General features: G+C 42.4%; 1 protein-coding gene across 3 annotated transcripts in view; it reads right to left on the minus strand.

Moving 5' to 3' along the window:
- adgra2 (adhesion G protein-coupled receptor A2) overlaps window positions 1-20,140 on the minus strand; it is a 59,099-nt gene extending 38,959 nt beyond the window's left edge. Inside the window, exons 1-2 of one of the 3 annotated variants that reach the window (XM_029762882.1) lie at window positions 20,081-20,140; window positions 19,096-19,401 (exon numbers count right to left, since the gene is read on the minus strand). In XM_029762882.1, coding sequence (XP_029618742.1) covers window positions 19,096-19,340 — 245 coding nt within the window. In that variant the 5' untranslated portion in view covers window positions 19,341-19,401; window positions 20,081-20,140. The other 2 variants (XM_029762880.1, XM_029762881.1) reach the window with 2 other exon arrangements.
- Between the last annotated feature and the right edge of the window lie 5,465 nt (window positions 20,141-25,605).

A 25,605-nucleotide genomic window follows, 5' to 3' on the forward strand; every position in this document is an offset into this window, starting at 1 on the left:
TCTAATATCGGTGTGTAAACCCTGGGCTGCAGGTCAGCCTTGGGGGACACATAAAGACACTTCATCTAAGGCCATTCAGTGAAGATCGAACACCAGCAGGGCCAATGATAAGAGACAGGTCTTCCAAGATGATTCAGCTGTTGGAGCAGTAGGTCTGCAGTTGTTGCTAGAGGTTGAGCATGTACAGGTCACAGCCCTGGTGACAGGCACACATACTGCTCTCATCTCCTCTCATAATGGGGATACGGTACCATGATGTGATTACTCAACCGGATATAGTCACTTCAGAGAGATGGAGAGCATACTGTAAAAACAGAAAGACATCCCATCCTTGAGCTCTGTTTCTATAGAAACTGCTGGTATGCTATACCTTAGCCCTCCCTCTTTGTACATGGCTGAGACAGTAAGTCAAGTGAGATGCACACTGACTGCCAGACAAAGGGCCCTGTCCCAGTAGTACAAACCACAGCAACCCCTCCCTGGGCCGTGCCACTCAATGTCTTGGTTTGCTCAATTTGCTTCCTTAACCCACAATGCCTTTGAGAGAGACATGAGGGCATGTCACCATGTCCGAAATTGTATTCATTCACTGATTTATTTTTGCTCCTTCCTCTCTGGAAAGAGGAGAGGAGAAATGGTGACTCCAGGCTACTGTTTGTCTCAGACTAAACCTCCTCAGCTGGGTGGATCATTGCTCTGATCAGCTCCAACGTTACCACACACACACAGGTGTGAAGGATTGGGTAGACGGAGTTTCTGTGTGGGAGGGAGTGTCTATGTCTGTCTCTATGTCTGTGAGCATCTCTGTGTGTATGTACGTGCTTGCCTCTGTTCATCTGTGTTTCTCTCTGTTTCTTTGTGTGTCTCTCTCTGTGTCTCTCTCTGTGTCTCTCTCTGTGTCTCTCTCTGTGTGTGTCTCTCTGTGTGTGTCTCTCTGTGTGTGTGTCTCTCTCTGTGTGTGTCTCTCTCTGTGTGTCTCTCTCGGTGTGTCTCTCTCGGTGTGTTTGTACGTGCTTGCCTCTGTGTGTCTCTCTGTGTGCCTCTCTTTGTGTCTCTCTGTGTGTCTCTCTCGGTGTGTTTGTACGTGCTTGCCTCTGTGTGTCTCTCTGTGTGCCTCTCTTTGTGTCTCTTTCTGTGTGTTTGTACGTGCTTGCCTCTGTGTGTCTCTCTGTGTGCCTCTCTGTGTGCCTCTCTGTGTGCCTCTCTGTGTGCCTCTCTGTGTGCCTCTCTGTGTGCCTCTCTGTGTGCCTCTCTGTGTGCCTCTCTGTGTGCCTCTCTGTGTGTTTGTGCATGCTTGCCTACAGCCACACTGGGTTCCAGGTCATCATCTGCTAGTATTCTTTTTTTAGTGAATATGTGTTCCTCTGGTGGTAATCTGAAGGCATGCTACAGTATGTACAGCTATTCAAATGACAGCTGAGGGGAAAAAAACAGGTTTAGGACAAATCTCCACTTTATAAAATTCTTCTCAAACAAGACAGGATATCCTCTCTTTCAAATCGCACATATCTGTTCCCAATAAACATTGTTGTAAAAATAAACTTTCATTCTGCTCCACTGTGTCTCTAGCACGGTCTCATTCCCTTTATAATCATGTCCTTGTTTCTAGCCCTTCTCTCTCATTAATTTGCCTTTTGGTAGGCCGTCATTGTAAATAAGAATTTGTTCTTAACTGACTTGCCTAGTTAAATAAATGTTAAATAAAATAAATAAATGAAATACCTGTGCTAACAGTCTTACATTTGATCATTATGACTTGCAATCAAATCAAAAGTAAAGAAAATAAGTGTTGTTACAAACAAACAGACAAAACATAATAAAGACTAACTAGATGATAGTTAGATGACTGTATGAATGAAGAGTCCCATGTTACCGTTTTCCTGATCTCTGCTGCTTTCCCAAATGCCCTGGCTTCTTGGAGCCTCTGTCTCCCTGTCTCCACTGCAGAGGGGACTTTAGCTCCAGGCTTCTATAGCCGACCACAAGCAGGATAACAGTCTTAAGGAGGGATTTCTATTTAATAACAATCCCTCTGCAGGCTAAGCTCTCTGCGCTCATTAACCATCTTTAACCTGGCAACCCAGCATCTCATTACAACAACATCAACAACAATCTCCCTCTCTATCATAACACGGATCATCTACAGAGTCGTCCAGAAACAAACACCCAAGGCTGCAGGAGACGGAGGAGAGGGGATTGGGGTTCAAAGATCAGCCATGGCTGTGGCCCCTCCTACTAAACACCCTGGAAACACAATCAAATGGAACAACATGAGCCCTGACCATGGGCCCTGTCCCCAAAGCAAACAAAGAGAGGTACAGGTTCAATGTAATAAAGAGTCAAAACAACTAATGTGCCACTGTGTAAACATCATTTAACTTTGGAGAGACCTCTTTGCTATAGGACCACACACAAGGTGAAAGACAAGAACCCTTGAAAGAGTTTGGTAATGTGCCACAAACTCAGCACACGACATAAAGCCCTGGCTCAGAGATTAAAAGACTAATAGGAGCCGTCAATAAGAAAGCTGTTCAAGGAGAGTTTGTGCATCACAATTCAATCCAGTTTAATCTGCACGGTGATTTTATACTGAAAGGATTGGATTATTTCACAGCAAAATGTAGCCATTTAAATCCAATAACCCATTGAAGTGATTTATAGAGGAACTTGAATGAGGCTTTTAAACATGGAAGAAGTGACTTCATGTCTCTTAATGCTAAAGCAGACAAAATGCACCTTTGTATACCTTCTCAGTCTGGATACTTCCACTAGAATCCCATACATAGCTTAAAGTTATTCAAAACAATCTCCTTGAGTTTGAGCAATTTGTATTTACAGCTTTAGAACTCAGTGCCCTGGCAGTGCGTAGGAGAGCAGTTACTGTGTTGCAGCGACATGGCAGACTCTTTTTCAATAAAGGCATGACGAGGTTGGAAATTGGACTGAAGAGGACAGACAGACAGATTGGGTCTGTGAATATTGCGGGTGAACCCACAGTTATATTAAAAGCTCCATTACTTCACTTGGCTGTTAACAAGCTTCTCAAGGCCTCTTAGTCTTTCGAAGTGCCACGTCTAATTCATCAAAAGCAATTTCCAAACTACAGCACATTACATAGCACCTTCCTCACACTCACCTCATACACATGGAATGGACTAGAGTTGGCCTCTAACAGACTAGCCCCAGCCAAAAAGTTAGCCAGTTAGCTAAAGGCTGTCCACTCCACTCCACTACTTCAACAAAAACTACTGCAAGGTGTGTGTGAGTATCATTTTTTTTTTTAAATATATGTTTTATTGTCACATACACTGGATAGGTGCAGTGAAATGTGTCGTTTTGCAGGGTCAGCCATAGTAGTACGGTACCGTTCACAGACTACACAACATAACGTTTGATCATAGGGTGGTACAGTGATGAAGCCTTTGGATGTGAGTGTAACTTTTTGAAATGCTGGTGAGCATTTGACCAGTTAGCGCCTGGTTTTCATTGACAATCCTGTGATATCAATGCTGGTAAACAAGTCATGGACGAGGAGCAGGTCTGCTTCACAGACACATGGAGCTGGTTAATATAGGGTTAAGGGGTGTGTTCACTTGTTAGCTGGCTACTGAGGGAGGGAGTCTAGTCACTTGCACACACACACTTTCATTGTGACATGTCACAGCCCTCAGTCCTGCTACTAATGAAGGCCCAGACCAATTACTGCTGCAAGCCACAGGAGCCCCATCTCAGCAGGAGCATGTGTGTGTGTGTGTGTGTGTGTGCTTGCATGCGTGTGTGCGTGCAGGCGTGTGTGAGAGAGGGTAAGAGAGAGACAGAAAAAGAGGGAGAAAGAGAGAGGGAGAAAGAGCAAGAGAATGTGTGTTTATGGTAGACCTGATTTATAATAAAGGGCAGGTCTTACAGTGCCTCTGCACTGGACTGGTGGCTCTGTCCTGAAGGCCAGTTGAGGGGCCTTTACTCACCATTCAGTGCCCTGGTCACGTCCCAGACCCATAACAGGTGGAATCAGGTGGACCAGGGAGCCTCCACAGCCACTCAGTGGTAGTTAGCCACCGCTGACAGGCAGCAGTTCTGTGTGGCCCAGGAGCACTGGCTCTGTCCTCAGAGGCTTGGGTCACCACAGTGAATACAGCGGCCACTGAACGCCCTTGAGCACAACGAGCACTTAAGCAGTAAATGTGTCTCGAGACATGAATGTGTCCATTGTCCCTGAGCCACCAGTGTGCTTCCAGCAGGGAATAAGGAGCCGTGCCAAACTACAAGTCCTATTTATCTCCCGTCATGTAATACAAGTCCTATTTATCTCCCGTCATGTAAAGGAGTATCCATGTAATTGCACATCAAATGGTTTTGTAAAATCATATCACAAGCACTGAGTTATTCGAGCATTATCGAAAAGCGAGCAGAATCTCCTTGGCGAGTTTGCTTGTTCTCAGAGCTGTGAGGGGTCATTCTTACTGGGCAGTTAAAGGCTGTGAAAACCAGAAAGTCATACAGTGTACTTCCAAAGAGTGTAAGATCCTATGGACAATATTTGTTTACCAAACTAAAGGAAGGTCAACTCAAAGTAAGAACTACATAAGATGAATATCAAATTGAAACTATCATTTGGCAGTTGAGTGCAATGTGTCCTGCCCTGAAGCTGAAGATGGATGTGGGAGTGAGCTCTTGCATCTGATACATAGAACTGCTTATTATAGAGGATACTGCATTGTGCTTGGGTAACCAGGCTGGGCTAGTGAGTAAGTCTATGTGGTTTGTGGTTGCGTGTGTGTGTGTGTGTCCGTGTGTGACATTCAGATTTATCCATATGCACCAGCACATGCATATGTTTGAGTGTAAAATGGCAAGCAGTCCTTCAGTGATTCCTTAGTCTAAAATTTAAATCTGGGTTTTATAAACAGTCTCTAATTAGAGAGGGGAGGATGGAATCCTATTTTAGGCTCAGTGGCCGTGCACTCCCTTCCCACATGTGTGCACACACACGCACATGCACACTTGTGCACACACACACACACAGCACTCCTGTGTGCAGAGATAGAAACGGTCTCAGGACAATTGAATTCATGAGAAAGCAACTTCCATGACATGTGGGTTATTCATTCTACTTTTCTTTTATTCAGGATTTCCTTTTAGTTGTGCAACACAATTTCCTAAACCTGGGCAACCAACAAAGAATGAAAGATGAAAGATGTAAGCAAGTGGCTGCCTAGAATCCTAACAACCAAAGCAAAACACGGCAAGTAAATGTTAAAAGTACAACTAAGATTCCCATAGTTCACTGTCAACATCCTTACCAACCAACACAAGAGAAGGTTAAAAACGGCAGTCCAACATAGTCAGCAACTCCATCACTGTCTAAAGTTTGTTATTTTAATGAGGCAATTTAGTGAATCTAGGCTTTTCAATCAAGTGGAATGTGGTCCATGCCTGACTAACATTGTCTCATTGTTCTGTCTCATAACTAAGCTCTGTTTTCTGCTCCAATGCAAAGACTGCTGGGAAATTGGTTTGCTTTTACAAAGGATAGGGACAAAATCATTCTGACCCAAATAACTTAAAGCTGGAATTCTTAATTGGCAAAACTGCCACGTCCATTTGCAATATTAAAACAAGAAAGAAGTTACTTAAAACAACAAACACTACTATCTCCCTCGGATATCATTGCACACGTGATAGAAAAGCAGAATTTTTGGACCACGTTGCAGGATGCTCCTCACCTCCGCTTTGTCAACAAAACAAAAACAATAACAGCAGCCGTGGGGCGGATAGTAGTGGTGTTTCCACTACTGTGGACTCAATCTTTAACAACGCTGTTTGACTAGGAAGAAAGTTTGATGTTGTTAGTTTATTGCAATACATACAGTTGAAGTCGGAAGTTCACAAACACTTAGTTTGGAGTCATTAAAACTTGTTTTTCAACCACTCCACAAATTTCTTGTTAACAAACTATAGTTTTGGCAAGTCGGTTAGGACATCTACTTTGTGCATGACAAGTAATTTTTCCAACAATTGTTCACAGACAGAATATTTCACTTATAATTCACTGTATCACAATTCCAGTGGGTCAGACGTTTACATACACTAAGTTGACTGTGCCATTAAACAGCTTGGAAAATTCCAGAAAATGGTGTCATGGCTTTAGAAGCTTCTGATTGGCTAAATGATATAATCTGAGTCAATTGGAGGTGTACCTGTGGATGTATTTCAAGGTCTACCTTCAAACTCAGTGCATCTTTGCTTGACATCATGGGAAAATCAAAAGACCTCAGAAAAATAAATTGTAGACCTCCACAAGTCTGGTTCATCCTTGGGAGCAATTTCCAAACGCCTGAAGGTACCACGTTCATCTGTACAAACAATAGTACGCAAGTATAAACACCATGGGACCACACTCAGGAAGAAGACCCGTTCTGTCTCCTAGAGATGAACGTACTTTGGTGCGAAAGTGCAAATCAATCCCAGAACAACAGCAAAGGACAATGTGAAGATGCTGGAGGAAACAGGTACAAAAATATCTATATCCACAGTAAAACGAGTCCTATATCAACATAACCTGAAAGGCCGCTCAGCAAGGAAGAAGCCACTTCTCCAAAACCACCATAAAAAAGCCAGACTACGGTGTGCAACTGCACATGGGGACAAAGATCGTACTTTTTGGAGAAATGTCCTCTGGTCTGATGAAACAAAAATAGAACTGTTTGGCCATAATGACCATCGTTATGTTTGGAGGAAAAAGGGGGAGGCTTGCAAGCTGAAGAACACCATCCCAACCATAAAGCACGGGGGTGACAGCATCATGTTGTGGGGGTGCTTTGCTGCAGGAAGGACTGGTGCACTTCACAAAATAGATGGCATCATGAGGATGGAAAATTATGTGGATATATTGAAGAAACATCTCAAGACATCAGTCAGGAAGTTAAAGCTTGGTCGCAAATGGGTCTTTCAAATGGACAATGTGTCACGTCCTGACCAGCAGATGGAGCTATTGGATTAGTTTTGGGGTCAGGACGTGGCAGTTTTGTGTGTGTGAATGTTTGTGTTGGTGATTGGGACTCCCAATTGAAGGCAGGTGTGTTGAGTTGCCTTTGATTGGGAGTCCTATATAGGAGTGTGTGTTTTTCTTTGGGGTTGTGGGTAGTTGTTTTGCACTGCATATGTTAGCCTGCAAACTGTTGCTGTCGTGTTATTGTTTTTCCTGTGGATGCCATACTTAAGTCTATTAAAGTATGAGTATTCACATTCCCGCTGCGCCTTGGTCTTCTCTCCAGTACGACATTTTCTGTGACGAGTACGACATTTTTTGTGACACAATGACCCCAAGCATGCTTCCAAAGTTGTGGCAAAATGGCTTTAAGGACAACAAAGTCAAGGTATTGGAGTGGCCATCACAAATCCCTGACCTCAATCCTATAGAAAATTTGTGGTCAGAACTGAAAAAGTGTGTGCGAGCAAGGAGGCCTACAAACCTGACTCAGTCACACCAGCTCTGTCAGGAGGAATGGGCCAAAATTCACCCAACTTGTTGTGGGAAGCTTGTGGAAGGCTACCCGAAACATTTGACCCAAGCTAAACAATATAAAGGCAATGCTACCAAATACTAATTGAGTGTATGTAAACTTCTGACCCACTGGGAATGTGATGAAAGAAATAAAAAATGAAAAAAATAATTCTCTCTACTATTATTCTGACATTTCACATTCTTAAAATAAAGTGGTGATCCTAACTGACCTAAGACAATTTTTACTAGGATTAAATGTCAGGAATTGTGAAAAACTGAGTTTAAATGTATTTGGCTAAGGTGTATGTAAATGTCCGACTTCAAATGTATGTACTGTAGAAATGTGCGTTGTGTTATTGAGTGGCTTTGTAATGCTCAGTGAAATGGAATAGAATCAACAACTCTACTCCAATTAGTGGGTAACTAGCGAATGTAAAGCCATCCCATTGGACACAGAGGTCAGTTCAACATTTAGTTTAGAGTTTTCAACTAACGTGAATTCAATGTGAAATCAACATAAAATGTAACCATGTCATTGGATTTAGGTTAAAATGTGTGTGGAAAAAATACGTTGGTGACTTTTTGCAAATCCAAACAGTTTTCCACATTGATTCAACATCATCACATTGATTTTTTGGGTTGAAATGACATTGATTCAAACAGTTTTTGCCCAGTGGGATTGTTTCTTCACACCATGCAAATGGTTCTCATACACTTCACCAGAAAGATTTATCTAGTGTAAATTACATCTCATTTAGAGTGACACATTTAAACTAAGATAGAACCACAAGCTTTTACAGTGATGACAACTCAGTTTGAATAATTATAGTCGAAAATCCGTTTCTGACACATTTAACCCATTTATCAAACATTGTTATGTTTTAGTTACAAAGTGAGCAAAAAAATAATTTTCTTCTTCAGTAATTCAATGATTAATTTCAACCAGTATATCAGCACTGCCAAGTGTCCATTTTGCAACATTATAGACATTTGATAAAGTAGATCTATCTGAAATATGTTCAACACTAAACATACAGTAGATTTACTCTTACTATCTATCTTCAGATATCAATACTCGGTATCACACAAACACAGAATTAGACACACACACAAACTTCTGACCAAAAGCATTCTCACCACAGACACACCGCCGCCCTCTGTGGGTCTGCAGTCTGCTCCCAAAGCAGAAACTCTGGGGGCCATTTATGTGGTTCAGCACGGGGAAGAAAGAGGGGAAGGGGAAGAGAGAGAGGGGTGGGGGGAATATCTGGAGAAGAATAACCAGAAAGTCATGAATCTTTTGGAGTAAGATTAGAAGGAGCTGTATGAAATGAAAAACTATAATATGAAAAAATTCACTCAGGGTATAATGTTGCTATGACAACATATTTCTCTGCTTTTGCCAAATTTAAAGGTCATGGCCTTTTGAGCAACAATCTAAAATGATAAATGGACTATGTATTCACCAGTTTTATCATTGCACTGTGATACAAAAAAGCAGCATCGGTGTGCTTTAGGACCATGTGGACGCCTCAGAGTGGTCGGGTAGGCTGTTTGGCGGTTTCAGCCAGCTGGATTTAGGACCACGGACACCACAGAGCGTGCAGACAGGCTGTGTGAAGGCAAAGCTTCTGACCAGCACGGTGCTGCTGTCTCTGTGTGTTGCGCTTTTTTTCAGATTTGTAAAAGCAAGCAGAGCAGAAACTGGCTAATCTTTATTTGACTGATGTAGCTGGCAAGGTAACTGTTGTTTAACTTAACAGAAAAATACATATATTCCCAGTGCTGAGCTAGTAGTGTAACTGACATGTAATGTTAGCTGTTTCATCCCCTCTCGCTGAAGTTCTGTCTGAAGAGAATGAACTAGCTAGCTATAGCTACCACAGCCAGTCCAGCTCTAGCCTCTAGCTACTATATGTTAGATAGCAGTATCTAACAGCTTTTGTGTGTATGGGAATGTTTTGTCCCATTTCAACAGAAGTAGATTGACTAGTTTTCGCCAGTTGATGTACCATTAGATGTACCATCAACGTTAGCTAGCAAGCTCACTAACTTTTGGTATCATTTTTTACCTCAATCACACTAGACCTGAATCAAATTATGAAACCAGTAGCCAAACGATTGAAGACCGATATTCTGACGTTTTTTTGACGCCGCAATGTTAGTTTTTATTAGAGTCAGTACAGCAATGTAATGTTATTGATGTGTCAGTTTCCCTACCTAATTGCCTACTTTTCACACTGATATGGTATAAACAGCTCTACAGACTACACTGTCATGGTGCACAGTCAGTGCACAACACAATATTGATGATTATGAATGGATACAGATGTGTTTGAATGCCCAGTCATTTACATAGTGTAACGACCCTGGGTTTATAAGCGCGGATATCAAGCCCGAAGTCCAGCGTGCTATCGACTGTGCCCCAAAAGCCTGCTCAAGCGGCAGAGTTGATATCCACGCTTTTAAACCCAGGGTCGTTACACTATAATCTCAGACATAATTACTGCAGTTTAAGACCATCCTTAGAACATCCTATACGCCAGTTGAACTGAATATCATGCACTCAGAAATGCAATTCCTCTGCTGGAAGTGTAAAACAAGAAAGGGACATATTTGCATTGTTATGATCTTGTGAAGGCTGGCTGAATTCTGGCAAAGAGTATGTTCTTTTAACAGATTCTCCCTGTTTGCTTGGAAATGTTGATACTGGAGACTATTATCAGAAGAAACTGTGTAACCTACAGTAGCATTTATAGTGGGTAAGAAATGCATTGCCATTAACTGGAAGGTTGGTTATCCTCCCACAATGTCACAATGAATGGCAGAAATGTGAAGTTATGTATCACTAGATTTGATTTATTACAAGATTACGGGTATACAGCAGTTAAAAACCACAACACACATGGTCTAGTAGTGTAGTGTACCCCCTTAAACCTTGGGACCTGGATAGGCTACGGCGAGAAGAATGAAGGAATTCTGAAACCTTAAGATTTAAAATAGTAAGTTTATCTGGTGCTTCTCTATTCAAAACAGTTTTTAGTTGTCTCTCTCTCATTCAACTGACGTAGCCAACATATTAAAAATCAATTTGTAAAAAGGTATTAATTATCATCTTATCTCATAGATACATTTTCATCATGTAATTCTCAACATATCCCTAAAAACAGAATGTTTCATTGTTTCCCTTTGTTTATATTCTGTGTGAATGTTAGTTGGTCCTGTCGCCATGACCACATCTGGAGCTGACTGTAGCCGACGTTAGTTTCATTAATTTATGAAGCATACAAACTATCAAAACATCATAAAAAATAACAACATTATATCATTACACTCCGCTGAACTTGGTGTTTCATATCCTATACTTGATAACTCACTCACCGTGATAACATTACAAATATTTTGTTTATCTGGTGCTTCTCTCTTCTGTTGGCTCTCTCATTCAACTGACTCACTTACTATGCAGGTTAGTGAGTGAAGCAACCAATAGAGCGAGCGGCTCCCTTGCGGGGCCAAAACAAGCGCAACACCAATTGACTATAAATATTCTAAACGATTACAAAATTCCAAAGGTTAGGCTACCGTATATTTTACATTCTCCCACATTTCAGATTGACAACACAGGGAACCCAAACATGAGCAAAACAACGGTACAATTAATACAGAAAGTATTACCCATTTTTCACAGCAACTATTTCCCTTTTTCTTTGATGTCACAGACAAACTAGGACCAACAATAGTAGCCTGCCTCTGACTTTATCAGAAACTTGCCCATACCGGTATTTAAATTAATAAATATAATACCAACCAACCTCTTTTTTTTAACTTTATCTAACTAGGCAAGTCAGTTAAGAACAAATTCTTATTTACAATGATGGTGTAGGAACACCATCTTTTTTTTTTTTACCTTGTCAGGTCAGGGATTTGATCTAGCAACCTTTTGATTACTGGCCCAACACTCTAACCACTAGGCTACCTAGGCTCCATCTTGGGGAGGGGGGGTTATTTACTGAAATCATTATACTGCCATTGTGCTATGGTAACACACAATTAATAAAGATGGTACCATATGATCATTTTTGGTACCATTTATCATAATTTTGCGTTACCATGGTAGAATGTATAGTGCAGGTTAAAACCATGATATTTCCACGATCCACATCTACCATGGTATAAATGATGCATTACCATGGTATTATTTAGGTGCATGGCAGTACCATCATATTTAAAAGCTAAAACCATGGTACATGTCCATGATTCAGATGTATGCCATGGTATAAATAATGCAATACCATGGTAATATTTAGGTACAATGGCAGTACCATGGTAGTACCATCATACTTCAAAGCTAAACCATGGTACATTTCCATGATTCAGACTATACCATGGTACCATGGTATAAGTGAAAGTACCATAGTGGCACCATGGTATGAATGAAAGTACCATTGTAGTACCATGGTACATTTTTGTAAGGGTAGAAATGGTAAGACAAATTGGCACTCCAAATGGAAAAGGTGGCCGACTGCTGGTGTTGCCTATTACCGGCAACTTCAGGAGCATAATGGCAGAATCTGCAAAAGCCAGCAGCAGCGGGAGAAGGAGGGTTGTAAACGTTTTTTTTTCTTCTGGTTAGGCTATCTTGATCTCAGGCCCAATCTTGAGTCCTTTGTGTGTCTTCATTATTTATTTAATCAAACAGGGTGCTTAAAGCATCAGAAAAGTTCAGTACATATATTTGATTTTATTAAAACACGTAGGGTCTATATATGGAAAAATACACATTTTAAAATTTGATTGGTCGAAAGAAAAGACTATTCTTGGTGGACCAAAATTTGTTTTAGTCGGGAACAGCCCTAGTAGAAATGCAGGAAATGAGCTTAGATGCCCCCAAAAAATCTGAGGCAGGACCCCCCTGCCAGGTTATGTCCTCCCCACTTCTAAAACCAAAGTTGAATGGACACACATTAGATATCAAATAATATTTTTTTCATCTGTGACTTTTACCTTGACCTCCCAGGCAGGCAGGGGGTCCTGGGTATGTGTGGCATTGACAGGTGCTGAGGCTGTTCATAGTGCCCTGGGTATCCAGTGTCAGGCCTTTGTTTTTGTTTTTTACTCATTGCTGACCAGTGCCCCACCTAACATCTGCGAACAGAAGAGAGCCCACTCCCCCTCCTTTCAACACCTTTCCCCACATAAATAAACCCTCTCCCAGCAGGAATGCCTGTGTGCTCCGAGCGCTCCACAACTCCAAGCTATTGGAATTCTCACTGCTGATAAGATGGCTGTTGGGACGTTTCATCGACATACTCCCATCTCAACACACTGACTCACAGACCCAATACAAACCAATGGCACATCTGTTAGCCCTTTTGATAACCACACACGGCCCACCCCACTCCCAAGATCCCAATGTGGGAGAGGACAAGATGGCTATAAACTATAAAAGACAGGCATATCGTATTGCTATATATAGGCCTGCTGTGACAAAGTCAATTAAAGGTCTCCGCTTTGTAGCCAGATGAATGAAACAAAACTCTTATGTCTAGATAGTTTATCATTCAGTATTTATTTACTTATACATCTGAGTTCTCAGTGATCCATCAAGACGATTGGTTGAGTATGCCATCCAAGATATCCCAACTGGTCACCTGTCCGTTTGTGCAAGGGCTTTTTGCTAATGAGGCCACAGAGCCTTTGTCTGATGAATGGATGGGAGACACTCTAACACTCCCATAAGAATCCATATAGACAGTGGTGTATGGACAGGACCCAGGCCCTACTGCGCCCACGCAGGCAGAGAGCAGCCACTCTGCAGCTGTCTGAGGGGTTGTCCTGCTGCTTCACATTCCTCTCAGTGCCTGCTGACGGCCAAGGATAGGCACTGGTGCCGCCCAGCCTGCCACCCCTCGCAACAGCGCCCACTCCTTTGGGTTGGCAATTGCTGGACCAAGGTCATCAGTAACAGGCAACAGTGAAAACAAATGGCAAAAGAGGGGAGAGGTTTTGACTTTCATGAAAGCATAAATTCTAACCACCCAGACGTATAGACAGCACACTCCCTCCCACTGAAGAAGTGTTTTCCCCACCTCAGTGCTACATTGTTGTTAACCATTAGAGACAGAGGCTTCGTGGTTCTCCAGACCTTACTAAAGGAAATGGGATGTGTAACCTCAGCTTCTCTGTATCCTTTACAAAGTACTAAACTACAAAACAATACTAACACACACACACACACACGCACATACACACACACACACACACACACACACACACGACCAGACACACACACACACGCACATACACACACGCACATACACACACACACATACACGCACAGACACACACACGCACAGACACACACACGCACAGACACACACACGCACATACACACACACGCACACACACACGACCAGACACATGCACATACACACACACACGACCAGACACACACACGCACATACACACACACGCACATACACACACACGCACAGACACACAAAAAATGTATTCAACATTTAGTCCTACTATTTAGCAAAATAAGAAAATAAATACCAGAATTTAAATATTATTACAGTGTAGGGGAGGATGGTTAACATCAAAGTACCTTTAATGAAATGCTACTGCATCAAAACTATACTATAGATTCAGTCTCTTCCCTGGCTCTTCCCACAGTGCCTGAGGTCTGGTAGGCAGAGAGAGAAAAAGAGACTGGGGAGCAGTCAGCCTCCTGGGCCACATCCCTCTGAACAGCCTGCCAAGCCTGTAGACTCAGCCTCTCCCTCTATTCTCCCTCTCTCTATTTTCTCCCTTTGTCCTACCTCTGCTCTCTCTCTCTGCTCTACCTCTTCTCTCCCTTTCCCTTTCCCTCTCTCTCACCCTGCTATCAGCCATGCGTAATTAGCCATAAACACAGCCCTGCGCAGGCCCACATCTGGAAGGATTTTAGACATGGCAGTTTCCTATCAATACAGATAAATATTTATGTTGAGAGTTACTGCGTGTGGATGAACTCAAGATAGAGGGGTGTGGAGGGAGGGATAGATAGATAGAATGAGGGAAAAGGGGGAAAGGTGACTAACTCATGGAGAAAGCCTTCGAACAGAATAGTGTAACTGTGCACTGCTGACAAGTCGAAAGTCACCAAAACATCTACCAAAGTGCAGCCTTCTAAAATCTTTTAACATAATGGAGGATATCCAATGCTATCTGATATACTTTAATCAAATTGGTCTCAATTGCCTACACATTATTAAACCAATCCAAAGCCCACAAGGTATGGTGAGTCAGAGGAGGAGGTGGCAGTGTTAGGCTAACTGTTTGTTCCTTTATGGTCCACAGGAACAACAAACATCCAACTAATACTTTTAATAAACAAACCCCTGTTGGGATTTCCCATGGGCTGAGGGGCCTCAGCTGGAATGTTCATGGGGGCCAGCTGTTGTGTATTACACGTAGCAGCCAGGCCTGGTGTCCCCAAGACCCATAGCCCTGCCCACAACTGGCTGCATGGAGCCATGGAGGAGAACATGAATCTAACCTGACCCAGGGAGGGTCTGATGTCGCCTTGACATCCTTAGCAATGAAATGCCTTGAGAAACTTGTGAAAAGTCATATTCTCAGCGTCACCCAGAAGCTTCTTGACCCATTTCAGTTTGCCTATCAGCCTAGCAGAGGAGTTGATAATGCCATTATTACCCTCCTTAACATGGTCTATAGACATCTAGAGGGTGCCAAATCCCATGTTAGAGTTCTGTTTGTTGACTTTTCTTCTGCCTTCAACACAATCCAACCTTACATTCTGGCACAGAGACTCATTCGGGACTTCTCCTTGATGGGGGGCTGGTTTTGTGGCTGTTGGACTTCCTGAGCCAACGCTCACAGCGAGTCAAAATAGGTCCCCACGTGTCGGACATATGCAATACCAACACAGGCTCTCCTCAGGGATGTGTTTTGTCCCCACTCCTGTACATCTTGTACACTCATAGTTGTACTAGTTCCCATCCTGACAGACACCTCGTTAAGTTCTCTGATGACACTGCCTTGATCAGCCTGTTGCATGATGACGAGGAACATCATGGCCCGGTCCTAGATGACTTTGTAGAGTGGTATGAGGAATCACACTTGGTCCTCAATACCAACAAGACCAAAGAGACGTGCATAGACTTCAGGAAGTGTACAACACCTACCTCTGCAACATCTATCAGAGGCCAGAATATAGAAATTGTAGAGGAATACAAATACCTGGGTGTCCTCTTGGACAATAAGCTTCAGTGGAGTAAATGTACAGACCTGATCTACAAAAAGAGACAATAGAGACTGTACTTTCTCAAAAAGCTGGGATCTTTTAATGTAGACTGTACTATACTGACTCTGTTTTACAAATCTTTCATTGAGAGTATTTTAACTTTTTGTATTGTTTGTTGGTTTGGCAATGCCACTGTCAGCCAGAGAAATATGCTGAGAAGGATTATCACCACAGCAAGCAAGGTACTTGAAGTCAAACAGACAGGCCTGGTTGCAGCCGGCCACGACCGGGAGGCCCATGGGGCGGTGCACAATTGGCCCAGCGTCATCCGGGTTAGGGAGGGTCTGGGATATAGACAAGGATAGGGATATCCTTGTCTCATCGCGCACTAGCGACTCCTGTGGCGGGCCGGGCGCAGTGCACGCTGACAGTCACCAGGTGTACGGTGTTTCCTCCGACACATTGGTGCGGCTGGTTTCCGGGTTGGATGTGCGTTGTGTCAAGAAGCAGTGCGGCTTGGTTGGGTTGTGTTTCGAAGGACGCATGGCTCGCGACCTTCGCCTCTCCCGAGTCCATACGGGAGTTGCAGCGATGAGACTATAACTGTAACTACTACCAAATGGATACCACGATATTGGGGAGAAAAAAGGGGTAAAAAAATAAATAAATAAAAAACAGACAGGCCTGGATGAGATCTTTAAGGTCAGGACACTCTGCAAGGCTCACAAAATCATTTTAGACCCAAGCCACTCCCTGTACCCAGACTTTGAACTACTCCCCTCTGGGCGCAGGTATAGGGTACCCATCAGCAGGAAAAACAGAACTAGACAATCATTTGTGCCAGGTGTGATATCCCTCCTAAATAGCTTGGGCTAATGTTCCTATCGACTCAGTAAGGCCAGCAGGCTAGTCTTTTTCCCCCAAATGTTTTATTGGTATGTAACTGTTCTGAAAGTTGTATTGTCAATTTGTTTTATATTTAAACGCCACTTTAAATGTGTACATGACACTGCAACAACATTTCCCCATGGGGACAATAAAGTAAGAAAGTAAGTCAGTAAGTAAGTAAGTGGGGCAGCAGGACTGGGTGACAGGGCACCCGATCTGGCGAGGGGATGATGCAGAGCAAGCTGAGCTGATGTTGAGCCCCCCTACTGTACCTGGGATACAGTTTGTACAGACTTCGGAATGCCAGGAATAACAGGAATATCAACACAACTTCTCACATTCCACATCTGGAGCTAATGTCATGAGCGACGATGAGAGTATGAGCGTACGGAGCAATTCATTGAAAGCTCTCTGGCAAATGACCTTACCAGTCACATCGTATTTCAGTACAGAAATGGTAAGGATGGCTTTTGACAGTTTTTCACAGGGGATTGGGACGTAATTGTTTGCTCCTAGTACACAGCCTCATAAAAGTGTCACAGTATGCTAAACATATGTAGGAAAACAAATAAAGTGAAATAAGTACGGTAGGTACAGGGATGTGAGATTATCTTCAATCACCTCCACCGCTGCCACCCAGGCTATTTTTGTTATTCTTTCCTCTCTTCTGGTTCTGAGAAATGTGTTCCCCAGATGTTTATGCTGCCTTTATTAAGCAGAAACACAAGGCCTATAAATGGACGGCGGGCCGCCTTGGGCTCCCTCGGGCTGTGCCTCCTTTGCATTGCGCCGATGGGCCAGTTTGGGGTTTTACTGCGCCCATGTGCAGGCGAGTGCTGCTCCCACTGGGTCAGAGAGGAGGAGCATTGTGGGATTGTGGAGAAGCAGGGTACCCTGGAAAATGGTTCAATCAGCTTGAACCTTTGAGTGTTCTGTGAAGGGCTGGGGTTTTGGTAGCAGCTTCACATGCACATATATACAGCAGCTCAGAAGACTGTGTAGGTGTATCTTATCTTACAGCAACTACAATCTCTTTACATCCTATTAAGAGCCATTCTTCTCTGGAATGGAGTGAGGTAGTGTAAGCCATGACTACATTTCCCTTGATTTATTGGTGAATAAACACATCAATCATATGAATTCAGATTGTCAGCCACACATGAATAGTCTATCAGACTAACAGTGCTACAGGATGTTGGAAGTGTCAGACAACAGTGCTAGGTCTCACCATTAGCTGGACAGCGGTCGGTCAGTCGGTCAGCCTTCCTTCCTGAAGAGAAGTGAGGTGGCTGCCTGAGATTGCTGGAATGTTATGGTATTAAAGGTAGGAACCAAGCTGCCATTAAAGCACAGAGAGGGAGGATAAAAAGAGTAGAAATGTGTTTGTGTTTATCCTAGTTTAGCAAGGCAAAGTCAGCTGGATTGTGGGGTGGGTGTGGGGAGCGAGGAGGGAGGGGGACACTGAAACCCAGTGTGTTTCCTTGGGTTAGAATCAGATTTAAAGCGACAGAGTTGTGTCAAAGGGACAAAGTCTGCCGTCAGGATTGACACCAGTCCAGACTCCCTGTACTGAGCTTTTCAGAGACACATCTGACTCTGGGTTTGAGCTTTCAGCTCACGTAGTAGTCTGTTACTATGCATGTGTATAACCTTCTGGCGTTCCTGGGCCAAAAACATGTCCATTACCTCAACCAGTCATTAAATACCAGAAAAACTAAGAATACAAGGTCAGTTTTGGAGGGTTTATCAGCATACAACACAAAGTGTTCACGTCAAGGGTCCAGCTACTAACCGTGGATAATTCCATAGCATGTGAAGGGTATAATGTATTTTCTCAATGTGTATATTTAAATGTTAGTCATTTAGCAGACATTCTTATCCAGAGCAACTTACAGGAGGAATTAGGGTTAAGTGCCTTGCTCAAATACACATCAGCAGTTTTTTTTCCCACATAGTTGCCTCTGGGATTCGAACCAGCAACCTTTTGGTTACTGGCCCAATGCTCTTAACTGCTAGGCTACCCACCTCCTATATTCAATTATAGTCAGTGTATAGAACTGTTAAGATGTATTGGGTGCCATGTGCCACAATTTAAACTATACCCCACGCCCAAGGTAGAGATTTTCCCATAACCCATTTAAATATTTGCACTTTGCCCTTCTGTCATCCTCTAGAATTATTTCCTCATATTGAGAGAAGAGTGTCCATTCATGTGTTTTTCTCTTAGTCAGTTCTGGGATCTAATAAAAACCAAAATAGTTTCTCAATGAACATGCAGAATATCAACATTGTTTGATATTTTCATCATGATCTGTCTACAGTGTTTGGACAATCATGAGGCCCAGTCCCTATCTCCTCGGTCACAGTTTTGATTAACTAAATTTGTATTGCCCACTGGCCTACTGTATTTTAAACTTACAGTTTTAATCGGTAAAAAAGAATAATTATGACTTACAAAGTAACGGTCCGGTTCGGGAGCAGGCCCGGATCTGGAGTTTCAGAAAGTTCTTCGCTGTCGCAGCTGACTCTTTTCCGGTACGGCGTAGTGGCGTGGGCTTTGGAGCGTTCATCTGTACAGCTGCAGCCGCTAATGATGAGCCCAGAACAAGCTTGAGTGAGCCTCGACTCAGAGGCAGACAACAGGACCAGCATCAGCAACAGACGCCCCAGGAGCGGGATGCCAACGCCGGGCACAACCATTGTCCTTATCAGTCTCACCTCAGCTGTCCCTTGTCATCCCATTTCTCCACCACGGACGTTCCTGGGGCGATGACAGGAAGAACAAACGTATTTTTACAAATGTGTGACAAGTTGCTAATATCCGTTTAGTTCCTATTAAAAGATGCTCGAAACTTACTGGTAAAAAGGCATTCCCAGTATTTTGCACTTCCAATATTCACAATCCTACTGTAGATGTGGCTTGAGAAATCACGGTAAAACTCACTGTATTCGAGTTGTCGTGAACTAAAACTCTACTTGAAAGTTGATGTTTCGCGATAAAAAAAATACGTATTTGTCCAATTGTCCGTAAGTTTGTACCTCCCTGATGCATTACTCTAACGCTGGGTTGGATTGTCACAATTAGAATTTGATTAGCCTACCTTTATATGTGCAAACCTAGGCTATATCCAAACTCCGTTATTCCAGTGGTTTTGATCAAATCCTTACCTCAGTTGAATAAAATCTGCTGCCCTCCACAGCTTTAGTTTAATTCATAGATTTAGAAATTCGTTTGGCACGATGTTCTCAAGGCATTCAACAAAGTTTGCCATTCCGGATCTTCAAGATTTAAGTTCTCCGGGTGTCAATTTAAATTAAACTTTATCTGAAAGTAAATGAGTTAATTTGGAAAACGATAAAGCGCGTCCTGGTCGGCTCCTTGGTAATTCCCAAAATGTAGCGGTTTTGCTGGCCACTCTGTCACACACAAATGTACTTACTACACCAAGTGCGGCCATTCCGTCGCCGGCTATGCGATGATCCTCGGGGTCCTAGCGCAGCTTTTTCTTTGGCAGTTTCACTAGGTTGCTATCAATTTTTAGAATAACAGGCAGTCAGCCAGCTGTCGGTCTGAAAGTGGATCTGCAATTGAAGGATATTTTCGGGTGCCAAAACTGGCCATTTGTAAAGAAATAAGGTCCTAAGATTTAAATGATAACTGAAATATCAATATGATATCAATAGTCATAGACAAGCCTTTGTTTATTTATTTAACAATTACAATTTATATTTTCATTTGAATGAATACAGTATTCACACATCACTTTTAGGTTACATCAAATAGCTAATTAATATCCTGCAGTATTTCCTACTCTAAAGTACAGCTTAAATGCAATATTTTGTCTTTAAATGTACGGTGTTGGTATGTCTATCAAGATCATCAGAGGATGAATCTATAACAGAAACTTACAAGTGGCTCTTTGACTGACCAGAGCATTTTGATGAAAATGAATTTGATTATGCATGATCCCCTGTTGCTGGCATATTCTTGCCAGTAGGACTCATATCTACACTGAGTGCACAAAACATTAGAAACACCTGACATAGACTGATCTGGTGAATCCAGGTGAAGCTATGATGCTTTATTGATGTAACTTGTTAAATCCACTTCAATCAATATAGATGAGGGGGAGGAGACAGGTTAAATGATTTTTAAGCCCTGAGACAATTGAGACAAAATATTTAAGTACCTTTGAACAGGGTATAGTAGTAGGTGCCAGGCGCACCGGCTTGAGTGTGTCAAGAACTCAAGCCGGTCCAATGAGCGCGACATGGTACTGTGTCGGGCTCAGCAACGCTGGCATACTTCAAACCGTGGTGGATTGATGCACAACAGAGTTTGATATTTCACACTCTCAATACTGTCCTCCGAATTCAGAATGCTGGGTTTTTCACACTCAACAGTTTCCTGTGTGTATCAAGAATGTCCACCACCCAAAGGACATCCAGCCAACCACACAAATGTTGGCGTCAACATGGGCCAGTATCCCTGTCGAACGCTTTTGATACCTTGTAGAGTCCATGCCCTGACAAATTGAGGCTGTTCTGAGGGCAAAAGGGGGTGCAACTCAATATTAAGATGTTCCTAATGTTTTGTACACTCAGTGTATACACTGTATAGGCCAACATACAGGGATTTGCCTTGCTGCTGGATTTCAACACATGCTGTTAGAAGAAGTTGACCATTCATATCTTCCACTGACCACACTTTGGGAACTAGAAAACATTGGCAAGTTTGCTGTTGACTTCAATCCACCAAAGATCTTGCATGCAAGCAGGTTATAGACTGGAAAAGGTATTGGCTTCAATGAGCACATCAGTTGTGAGAGCAAAGAAAGTCAGTGAACCTTTGAGAGTTTCTTGTTGACAGATGATTTGTTTCTAACATCACAAGAGGATTTACTGAACTATTTACCCATCATGAGAGATCAGATTCACATAAATCAACTTCTCCCAGCTTTAGGAAGAATGTAGTGAGGCCATAATGTTATGAGAGAACCATGATGAAGCTATCATGTTAGAAGCTGAGGTTAGGGCCTGAGGAGTCTAGATCAGCCTGTCTAGATAAGTCAGCTCAGTATGGTCACTGCTGCACCAGGACCCTGGCCTGTTTAGTGCAGGGGCCAGGGTCACTGTCTAATTTGATTCAGAGGTCTATACATGACTGCATTTTTGCAACTGAAATAACATGTTGAGTGAACATTGCTTTTATGGCAAACTGTTGTTCACATATCCTCTAAGTGAATAGTTTAGCAACGAGTTTAGAGAGTTTTAACGAGGAAGCTACATGTTAATGACTGTACTACTACCGCCAATTGCCTGTTGCTATAGCAAGCAATATTATGGGTCCTTATCCACTGTCCACTGTATGCTGTAAACAACCAAAAAGAAAGAAAGGAAATGAACAAGCAGTAACACTTACTACACCACTGGTCATTGCAATAGATGGACACTTTTACTTTCAGTGAGTAGTTGTGATTTAGTTCACGGCACGGTTTTCATAACATTACAGCCCCAAGTAATGCTTGTGCCCATTATCAATGAAAGTGCCTGCTTTAGCTCATTATCCAAATCAGTGTAAGCACAACTATAGCAATCGCTTATCTAAAGACAGATGCATCACTCTGATGCAGGTGGAAGAAGTACAGTTAAGTACAGCTAAATACCGATAATACATTTTTTCCTGTTGCTTTCAAGGTTGACTATCAATCTGTGCAGTGGTGCTTATTGATCCTCATGTGTTGACATCAACATTCCATGGCAATGTCATTACAATTCCGCCTACTCGAAAATGTTAGTTTTTCCTGAAAGAAAGAATAAAATTAGATACCGCCTGGTAAGACTTTTGTATCCTAAAGCAATTTTGAACACTCCAAAAAATACATTTGATTGTAAAATCCCTACAGTACAGGCCTCCATTTCAACAAGTCTGTCTTCGTCTATGAAATAATCCCAATAGTGCTGCACTCCACAGATTTCTGTTTAAAAATACTTTTTGATATATGAGAGGCAGTGGAGGAATGAAACCTTAGCGTTTCAAATCTGAAGTGCATTTTGAAATACGAAAAGGTGAACCAGAAGAGTATTTGAAATGGGTCTTGGTGCAATTGGGGGTGACATGTACTCACAGACATATCCAAAACGCAGGCACCTCAAGTCATGCTAGCATGTCCCATCGTACAATGGTGCAGTGTGCTCTGACCCACCCTTCAGACCCCCGGTTTGTTATTCCTGTATGTGATACTGTACACTGGAGCAGGCTCAGAGAGCCAGCATGATTGCTTAGGGAAACCAGAAAGAGTGGTTGGGCGCCTGCTCAGCGATGAAACAGAGGGCTGTTTATCCAAGCCATTAAATAAGGCTTCAAGTACAACACCCCCCCTCCAACTCCCACTCCCCAGCCCCCAAATCTCTCTCATCTGGAGAGCACAGTTTCCATTTAAAATGTCACGTCCCAAACTGCACATTACATCAAATTGTATTTAATGGCATCCAGACTAACTTTAATGTTGTTCCAACATTCTCTCTGCATAACCCCCTTTCCCTCGCTTTATTTTCTCCCTAGCTCCTATAGCGGTGCAAGCAATCTCTCTCTCTGTTCCACGTCTGGACTCCATTCCAGGTTGAATATGGTGAGAGGGGGGATGGAGGAAAGGAAAGGTGGAGGGACTGGCTGAGAAGCTATTGATCTGAGGAGAGAAGAAGAGAGATTCAGTTTTGAAAGAGATTGGGTGGAAGTGAGGTCAGGTTGGAGGAGGAATGTGATGATCCCTCTTGGGCATTTCCACTGGCTCTTCCCAACCTCACATTACAACAATACAATGAGCACCGTCCTCTTCAAAAAGGTGAATACAATCACAGGTTTGTAAAGACGTAATGAAACAAGTTTATTAGTTACAGTATATTCAAGAAAATAAGGTACCAATCATCTTATCATTACTATCAGTGGAGGCAAAACTCCAATAGTGAGGAAAACATTACAGTGTAATTAATACTAAACACAAACTACTAGACTACTCCTATACTGTATCGTCATGAAGTCTGATGTTGTTCCTTTCTTGAGGAAGCTACGACATCTAGTGGTAGAGTCAGCATTGAGGCTGCTGAGGGCTGACTTCCTTGCTAAACCCACAGGGTGAGAAATCAGTAAAAAGTACGATAGCTTACAATATTTTAATGTATTGGATTGTTTCCACTTTTGTGAAGTAGTTGTTCTTTTAAAATGATTTACTTAGGCGGGTTTTTTTTATAACACCTACAACACAGAATTACGATACTAGGTTATCAACTCCAGTAGGATACATACCTTGGATGATACTTGGACAGCCTCAGTATAGTGCAGACTTAAGTGTGACAATGTGGCCCCCTTCTGGATGAAAGATAAAACAGCAGAACCTGTGAAAAACAGTCGTAAGCATAAATGACAGACTGAGCGGACTCTGTGCTTGTCGTGCCCAAAGTAGTGCTTTAAAGCTTACTGCTCTCAAGTCACAGCCATTTTATGTGTGGGATCATAAAATCAGATATTTTATTTGACTCATTGAGATTCCCCTTTTTATTTGAGGTAAGATAATATGCGTTTCCATTAGATTTGCATCACTGTTCATCCACGTGGGTCATATACAGTGGGGGAAAAAAGTATTTGATCCCCTACTGATTTTGTACGGTTTGCCCACTTACAAAGAAATGATCAGTCTATAATTTTAATGGTAGGTTTATTTGAACAGTGAGAGACAGAATATCAACAAAAAAATCCAGAAAAACCCATGTCAAAAATGTTATAAAATGATTTGCATTTTAATGAGGGAAATAAGTATTTGACCCCTCTGCAAAACATGACTTAGTACTTGGTGGCAATCACAGAGGTCAGACGTTTCTTGTAGTTGGCCACCAGGTTTGCACACATCTCAGGAGGGATTTTGTCCAACTCCTCTTTGCAGATCGGGCCGAGGGATATTGACAGTTCTTTTGTGTTTCTTCCATTTGCGAATAATCGCACCAAAATGTTGTCACCTTCTCACCAAGCTGCTTGGCGATGGTCTTGTAGCCCAATCCAGCCTTGTGTAGGTCTACAATCTTGTCCCTGACATCCTTAGAGAGCTCTTTGATCTTGGCCATGGTGGAGAGTTTGGAATCTGATTGATTGATTGCTACTGTGGACAGGTCTTTTTTACAGGTAACAAGCTGCGGTTAGGAGCACTCCCTTTAAGAGTGTGCTCCTAATCTCAGCTCGTTACCTGTATAAAAGACACCTGGGAGCCAGAAATCTTTCTGATTGAGAGGAGGTCAAACACTAAAATGCAAATCAATTTATAACATTTTTGACAAGCGTTTTTCTCTATATTTTTGTTGTTATTTCTCTCACTGTTCAAATAAACCTACCATTCAAATTTTAGACTGATCCTTTATCAGTGGGCAAATGTACAAAATCAGCAGGGGATCAAATACTTTTTCCCCCCACTGTATAGTCATGGTTACTTGGCCTCATGGTTCATGCAAAAGTTCTTAGGATATTTTAGCCTACATACCTTACATATTTACTTACAAGCTTGAGCTCCATTTTAGGATCTGTAGGTAACACAAAATTACCAATTCAACTCAATACACTTTTTAAAAAGCATCAGAGACATGGGAGGTGGCACCAGTAGATCAGATGTCCCCATCTATAGGATGATCTATAGCCTTCAAACTGAACTCTGGAAGACCCAGAATTACCTCTGCTGCAGAGGATAAGTTCATTAGAGTTACCAGCCTCAGAAATTGCAGCCCAAATAAATTCTTCACAGAGTTCAAGTAACAGACATCTCAACATAAACTGTTCAGAGGAGACTGCGTGAATCAAGCCTTCATGATGAAATTACTGCAAAGGAACCACTACTAAAGGCCACCAGTAAGAAGAAGCGACTTGCTTGGGCCAATAAACACAACCAATGGACATTAGACCGGTGGAGATCTGTCCTTTGGT

The sequence above is a fragment of the Salmo trutta genome, chromosome 9, assembly GCF_901001165.1.
Source record: "Salmo trutta chromosome 9, fSalTru1.1, whole genome shotgun sequence".
Lineage (NCBI taxonomy): Eukaryota > Metazoa > Chordata > Actinopteri > Salmoniformes > Salmonidae > Salmo > Salmo trutta.